The sequence below is a fragment of the Euprymna scolopes genome, chromosome 2 (genome assembly GCF_053919585.1).
Source record: "Euprymna scolopes isolate OS-2025 chromosome 2, ASM5391958v1, whole genome shotgun sequence".
Classification (NCBI taxonomy): Eukaryota; Metazoa; Mollusca; class Cephalopoda; order Sepiida; family Sepiolidae; genus Euprymna; species Euprymna scolopes.
In genome coordinates, this window is record NC_136483.1 from 159,335,364 (window position 1) to 159,343,375 (window position 8,012).

The following is an 8,012-nucleotide window of genomic DNA, read 5'->3' on the forward strand; positions in this document are numbered from 1 at the left end:
TATATATATATATATATATATATATAGAGAGAGAGAGAGAGAGAGAGAGAGAGAGAGAGATGTTATTTGTTTTTGTGATACGTTTTCGAATGAATTCAATTATTTACGAAAGTGCATTTTTACCTAAATAGGAGTTGGGAATAATTTTCCCCTTAACCAATTTGGTACTCCTACATGGGGAGCGGTATTTTTAAAATATAATTATCCACTGACACGTGTTTCGTCGTCTACAACTCATTAGAGTCGCTGAATCTAGCGAGATTCGAAATCGGGACCCCAGGCCCAGGGTATATATTTTTTAAAAAAGTTTTAAAAATGTAAAATAAATATTTGGACGTTTTCATAGGTGAGATACGACAGTAGATAATTCAATTTCTTCATAACATTTACGCGACTGTTCTCCTTAAATAAATAAAATAACCAACTTATCTCTATCGTCAAAACAATAACAAAAAAAAAACAAAAAACAAACAAACAGAAAAAACAAAAAACAAAGTGTGTGTGTATATATATATATATATATATGAAAAAAAAAAACAAAGTAACCGAACGAAACCAGTAAATCTCGTTTATGGTTTCTTCCTGTGTTTATATATATATATATATATATATATATATATATATATATATATATATATATATATATATATATATATATATATATAAACTTATTAGAAGGTGATCAATTTCGTAAATACACACTTAGAAAAGCTGGTATATATTTGTGCCAATTAATTTAGCTTACATTCGACGGTCGAAGTTTCAGTGTGTGTAACTTCCTAAGTCAATATATTATTAAACTCTTTAGTAAGTTCTACAATATATTAGACTTGAGGGCATCGCACATACTTAAACCTCACTCATACACATGTGTGTGTGTGTGTGTGTGTGTATATATGTATATATATATATATATAAATATATATATATATATATATATAGAGAGAGAGAGAGAGAGAGAGAGAGAGAGAGAGAGAGAGGAGGTGTGTGTGTGTGTGTGTGCAAAAATATGTAAAAATATGGGGTTCCAAATTTATCTACCTGTGTCTGTATCACTGGCGCCTAGCCCCACCTGCTCCAGTTTGCTCTGTAGCCATAGTCCTTTGAGCATTGAAGTCACCAGTACCTCTTGCATTGTTGTGTAGATCTTCTTCAGGAAGGGAGGGGGTAATCAGCGCACGTGTTCACAGTGGCGTCTTTCGCCTTCACCGTCGTCGCACAGACGCGCGCACACACACGTAGGGTAACCAAACGTCAACCTGCGCTTTTCCCATGTTTCTGCCTACGCTACGGCGACAATGACAGCGCACCGCTTCTTCTTCTGCGAGTGCGCACGGCGGGTCCGACTTCGTAGACAACAACATCCATTCCTTGTCCAGCCTTTCTTTTGTTGCTTGTTTACGTTATTATTATTTTTATTTTTATTATTTTTGGTGTGTGTATGTGTGTGATCTCTTGTATCTCTCAAATGAATCCTAGCTTGGTTTCAAAGAGGCTGAGTGTATCCTTTGCACCCCCGGTTTGCACTTTTTTCCCTCGCTAATCACTTTTGCTACACCCTTTCTTTCGCGTTATTCGATTCGTCCTTTTTCCGAACTTGTTTTTTCTTCCTTTCTTTTCTAAAACTGGCTTTTCTCTCACTCTCCCGCAACTCACGCATACGCACTCTGAAACTTTCTCATTCGTGGAAGAAACACTACTTATTTATTATATACATATCTGTTTCCTTCTCTAATCGAATACGAATTAATCACCGTACCCGCCTTTCCCTCACTCTTCTCTTATTCTGTCTGTCTGTCTGTCTCTCTCTCTCTGATAAAATATCTTTTTATTGTCGTGAATTCTCTCTTCTCTCCGTTCCCTTTAGCTCTCTCTCTCTCTCTCTCTCTCTCTCTCGGATCAAATACTTTTTGCTCTCTGTATCCTCTCCCTACGTCTCTCTCTCTCTTTCTCTCTCTCTCTCTCTCTCTCTCTGTGCGTGTGTGTATATATATATATATAGAGAGAGAGAGAGAGAGGGGGGGAGATGTGAATGTGTGTATGCCTGTCTGTCTTTCTCTCTCTCTCTCTCTATATATATATATATATACATAAGTTTTAGATTTTCACACAAAAAAGGATAAGAAAATAGAAATAAAAAAGAAACAGAAACTTATGTTTGCTTCATGAAAAAATACTGCTGAAATACACACACATTATACATATGTGTGCGCGCGTGTGTGTGTGTGTGAATTTTACTCACAATACACCCTGTCGATGTACTTAATCCCGTTCTCTCCCTCTCCCCCCCCCACTGTCTCTCTAAATATGTTTCTTTTTTTTTAGCCATTCTTATTCTCCTTTTCTCAGATCCAATACTCTTCTCTGTATTCTATCTCTCTTTACTACGCTCTCTGCCTGTCTCTTTCTAAGATCACCCCCCCATTTCTCTTCTCAGATCATGCACGTTCTCCGTTTTCTCTCTAACACTCTTTAATTCGAGATAATGTATTCCCTCTCCCCCTTTTCCCCCTCTCGCATACTTAGCTACTTTTCTTACTCTCTTTCTCAAATAGGACGCTATTCGCTCTCTCTTCCCCTCATCTCTGTGTCTCTCTCACTCTTTCTAACTACATCTATCTTTATCACACACTCTCTTCTTTGGCTTCATAACATTGATTCCCCCCCCCCTCCCTCTTTGTGTCATTTTTGGGGGAATAGAAAGAGATTATATCCATAAAAAGAGGGGAAAGAGGAAAAGACAAGTGGGATAGTGGGAGGGATTGCAGAGTGTTACTATGGTGGTGGTTGCAGAAGTAGGAGGAGTGAATGTTTTAACTGCTGTTTTGAGCGGAGCCCTCCACACTATCATAATGGATACAGACGTTGTGTGTGTGTGTGTGTGTGTGTGTGTCAGAAATGTACAATCGTGTGCAGACGACAAACAAATGAGCTTATAAGACGGCTTTACTTATAGTAAGCAAAAATATAGATTATCAGCCTGAGTTAATCCCACATATATACAAATATGTATACTGAAATACAAGCTGCTATCTATCAAAAATATACGCATAACTATATGTTATAAGTATATGTTACGTATATTGACCTGCATAAGTTTGTTCATGAATTCCTGTCTGTGTCTCTGGATATTGAATATAGGTCACGTTTTTCTCTTTGCTTATGGCCCAGAAAAGATGAGAGAGGACAAATATTTTGCATATTATGAAAAGTAAAATAAAGTTAAATATGCGTATATGTTTATATATTCACGTACGTACAGGATTCACTCCTAAACTAATCAATCGATCATTATGAATTTTGGAACAGCTGCTGGGCGTAAAGGGTCTAAATATGAGTTACATTTAGTTTAATTTAGTTTTATGTAAAGGGGATGAAAAAAGGTTGAGTATATATATACTAGCATGGGTGCCCGGCGTTGCCCGGGTGTTTGGAGGTGTATGCTGAGCATAAAAAAAAGGTCAATTTTTTCAACTTTGACCCCTATTATGACCTGTGGGAGCCTTTCCTAGTCTCACAAAAAACATGCCTTCACATCTCAAGCTATATTACTTGTCATATACATACGCACACACAAACATATGCGCGCATGTCCACATACGTACATATATTCATGTTCGCATACATACACTCACATTTACGTGTATACACACACACACGCAAGGGCAACGTCACTTCCCCTTTCAAAGGAAACCCACACATGCGCAAAAGACCACCGGAAACAATTATAAAAGCAAGAGCAATAAGCAGCATCTTTCTTTTTCGGACCAGCTTCTGAGGTGAGTGGTGGGAGCACCAGCCGCCGCCGTTTCAGCACGCGCGTGTCTCACACCACTTGCTACCATGAGGGGCAAAAGGCTAACAGACCGTACGTACACTTTATACGCTTTCTATCTCCATGGCCTGGATGGACTTTTTCTCATTTTCTCTCTCTCTCTCTCTCTATACTACAATAGACTTTCCTTCTCACCAGTAAACAGCGAGAGACGCATGCCAAACTAAACACGTGTAGTACCCTTTTCTTTCATTTGTTTCTTCACAAAATAAATTCCTGTTCGTTTAATTCAAGTAATGTGTTGTTTGTTCCTTCCTCAAAGCAATTCATTATTCCTAATTTACACCACCTCTACAAATTGGTGACACCCGAACGCGAGAGGAACATGCATTTCCTTCTATACCCTAGACCGCTACAAATTGGTGACCGATGTGAAATGAACACGCATGGTGACCCTACTTTTTTTTAAAGGAATTGTTTTGAGCGAGACGAGTTTCGTTTGATAAAAAAAATTAAAAAAACAAACATTTCAACAAAGAAAAACAAGTGACCTACTACCAACAAGAACCTCAACGAACTACAATGACGATACCCCTCGTCAGACTCAGCAGAAAAATAAACACGGAGCTGTCGACTTCATACCAAATTTTTTTTAAAATTCGAGCTTGACAAATATTTTTCACGGTTTCCTGACATTACTCTGCAACAAACGCGAGGAGCAAAATCACATAGGCCTATGCAATTTTCTCCCACATAGCAGACACAACAACAAAGAAACAATTACAGGACATCCCTATCAACACATAGGAAGAAGCTGAATCAACAATGAGTTGAGATGCACCACGCACATGGATAAACTCACAACTGGAAATTCCGTTGACACCGGCAACTGGAAACCCATTCAACACGGATGAATGCACAATAAACGCCCGTACAGACAATGTACGCACACTACCGCAGACTCACATGCAAAGACAATGGCAACTGGAAACCCATTCAACACGAACGAATGCACAATAAACGCCCGTACAGACAATGTACGCACACTACCGCAGACTCACATGCAAAGACAATGGCAACTGGAAACCCATTCAACACGAACGAATGCACAATAAACGCCCGTACAGACAATGTACGCACACTACCGCAGACTCACATGCAAAGACAATGGCAACTGGAAACCCATTCAACACGGATGAATGCACACACGCCCGTACAGACAATGTACGCACACTACCGCAGACTCACATGCAAAGACAATGGCAACTGGAAACCCATTCAACACGGATGAATGCACACACGCCCGTATAGACAATGTACACACACTACCGCAGACTCACATGCAAAGACAATGGCAACTGGAAACCCATTCAACACGGATGAATGCACAAACGCCCGTACAGACAATGTACGCACACTACCGCAGACTCACATGCAAAGACAATGGCAACTGGAAACCCATTCAACACGGATGAATGCACAAACGCCCGTACAGACAATGTACACACACTACCGCAGACTCACATGCAAAGACAATGGCAACTGGAAACCCATTCAACACGGATGAATGCACAAACGCCCGTACAGACAATGTACGCACACTACCGCAGACTCACATGCAAAGACAATGGCAACTGGAAACCCATTCAACACGGATGAATGCACAAACGCCCGTACAGACAATGTACGCACACTACCGCAGACTCACATGCAAAGACAATGGCAACTGGAAACCCATTCAACACGGATGAATGCACACACGCCCGTACAGACAATGTACACACACTACCGCAGACTCACATGCAAAGACAATGGCAACTGGAAACCCATTCAACACGGATGAATGCACAAACGCCCGTACAGACAATGTACGCACACTACCGCAGACTCACATGCAAAGACAATGGCAACTGGAAACTCGTTCAACACGAACGAATGCACAATAAACGCCCGTACAGACAATGTACACACACTACCGCAGACTCACATGCAAAGACAATGGCAACTGGAAACTCGTTCAACACGAACGAATGCACAACAAACGCCCATAAACACACTACCACGGAGTCATTTGCGAAGACACTGTCAACTTGATACACGACGTCAACACGAAACAAAAATTGTCCTTCCAAACGAACAATTCACTTCACTGTCCAAGCAACTCGTTGCACATGCCAGCACATAACAAACAAAACAAATGTCAGCCTAAAAAAAAAGGGTAAGCGCCTTTTCCACGCGTAAGTAAATACTTTTTTTTTATGAACACACTCCGGTTTTTACATTATTTTTTAAACAACCACACCAACAGCAAAAAAAAACAGGACGAAAAGTCAATTGCCGAAAACATTACTTAAAAAAAATATATATATACACCGCATATTTTTTTTTTCCTAGGAAGGAGAGTATTGTGGGAGCCTTTCCTAGTCTCACAAAAAAAAACACACGTTCACATCTCAAGCTATATTACTTGTCATATACATACGCGCACACAAACACACGTGCGCACGTCCACACACGTACATATATTCACGTTCGCGTACATACACTCACATTCATGTTATACACACACACGCTAACATACTCACATGTATGCACACGAACGCACACAAGGGCAACGTCACTTCCCCTTTCAAAGGAAACCCACACATGCGCAAAAGACCACCAGAAACAATTATAAAAGCAAGAGCAATAAGCAGCATCTTCCTTTTTCGGACCAGCTTCTGAGGTGAGTGGTGGGAGCACCAGCCGCCGCCGTTTCCTCACGCCACTTGCTACCATGAGGGGCAAAAGGCTAATAGACTGTACGTACACTTTATACGCATTCTATCTCCATGGCCTGGATTGACTTTTTCTCATTTTCTCTCTCTCTGGCTATACTACAATAGACTTTCCTTCTCACCAGTAAACAGCGAGAGACGCACGCCCAACTAAACGCGTGCGGTACCCTTTTCTTTCATTTGTTTCTTCACGAAATAAATTCTAGTTCGTTTAATTCAAGTAAACGCGTTGTTCGTTCCTTCCTCAAAGCAATTCATTTTTCCTTTCCCAATTCAAATCATTTCTCCTATTTTGTACGACTGGGGGATATGTATAATATATCCACCAGTCCACTACAGACCCTATATTTTAAAATTAAGGCTACACAATCTAAAGGAGAGGATAACTTAAAAAAATATCGGCAAAAAAGTGACCCCCTGTAGAAAAGTTTCTAGTTGAAGGAGAAGATATTAATGTTTTTAGCCAATTTTTCGATATTTGTCGTCTGAACAGTCAAACTTTAAAATGATATGGATCTTGGTAAAATCCGTTGCCTCTGTCGAAAGTTTTAGGCAGACATGCAAACATACATACATACATTTATATATTGGTAACTAAAATTTTCAACCCAAACCGATGAAAAAGCTCGCCCTATCTCTGAATACCATTTTTGTAAAATTTCAAATGTTTAGACCAGAAATTGTCTGAGTAATTTGGAAGAGACCGCAGAGGTCATTTTTTTAACTTTGACCCCTTTTTTGACCCTTTAACATTTGTTTTGGGCTCAAATCCAGTTATTAAGTTAGATCCATGTCCAAGGAACCTATATCTACAATTTCAAGTGTTTAGACCCAAATTTGTCGGAGGAGTTTGGTAGAGTTCTCAAAGGTCAAATCGTTGAACTTTGACCCCTTAATAGCCAAATTTCTGGCCAAAAACCAATCAATCTCAGTACCCTGTATATCAAATTTCGAATCTGTAGACTAAAAATTTAGAGAGTTATTGCGTAGGGAAATGTGCACAGACAGACACACAGACACGTTCACTTTTATAGATATGCTAGCATTTCAGCCCGGTGTTGCCCGGGTGTTTGGCGGTGTAGGCATAGCAATAATAAAAAAAGTCAATTGTGTTAAATTTGACCCCTATTATGACCCCTTAATATTTATTGTTTTGGGCTCAAACTGTTTTATTAAGTAAGATCCATGTCCAAGGAATCTATATCTAAAATTTCAAGTGTTTATACACAAAATTGTCGGAGGTGTTTGGTAGAGTTCTTAAAGGTTGAATCGTTGAACTTTGACCCCTTAACAGCTAAATATCTGGCCGAAAACCGATCACATAGCTTTTTCCCATATCTTAGTACTCTGTATATCAAATTTCGAGTCTGTAGACTGAAAATTAACAGAGTTATTGCGAAGGAAAATGTACACAGACACACAGTCACGTTCACTTTTATAGATAGATAGATAGTTAGACT

The 8,012-nt window shown here is 39.5% G+C and overlaps 1 protein-coding gene across 1 annotated transcript in view; it reads right to left on the reverse strand.

The window, feature by feature from the left end:
- LOC145240794 (uncharacterized) overlaps positions 1-1,869 on the reverse strand; it is a 113,688-nt gene extending 111,819 nt beyond the window's left edge. Inside the window, exon 1 of the mRNA XM_080103994.1 lies at positions 1,042-1,869. Coding sequence (XP_079960120.1) covers positions 1,042-1,135 — 94 coding nt within the window. The 5' untranslated portion in view covers positions 1,136-1,869. The remainder of the gene's footprint in view (positions 1-1,041) is intronic.
- Positions 1,870-8,012: the final 6,143 nt, after the last annotated feature.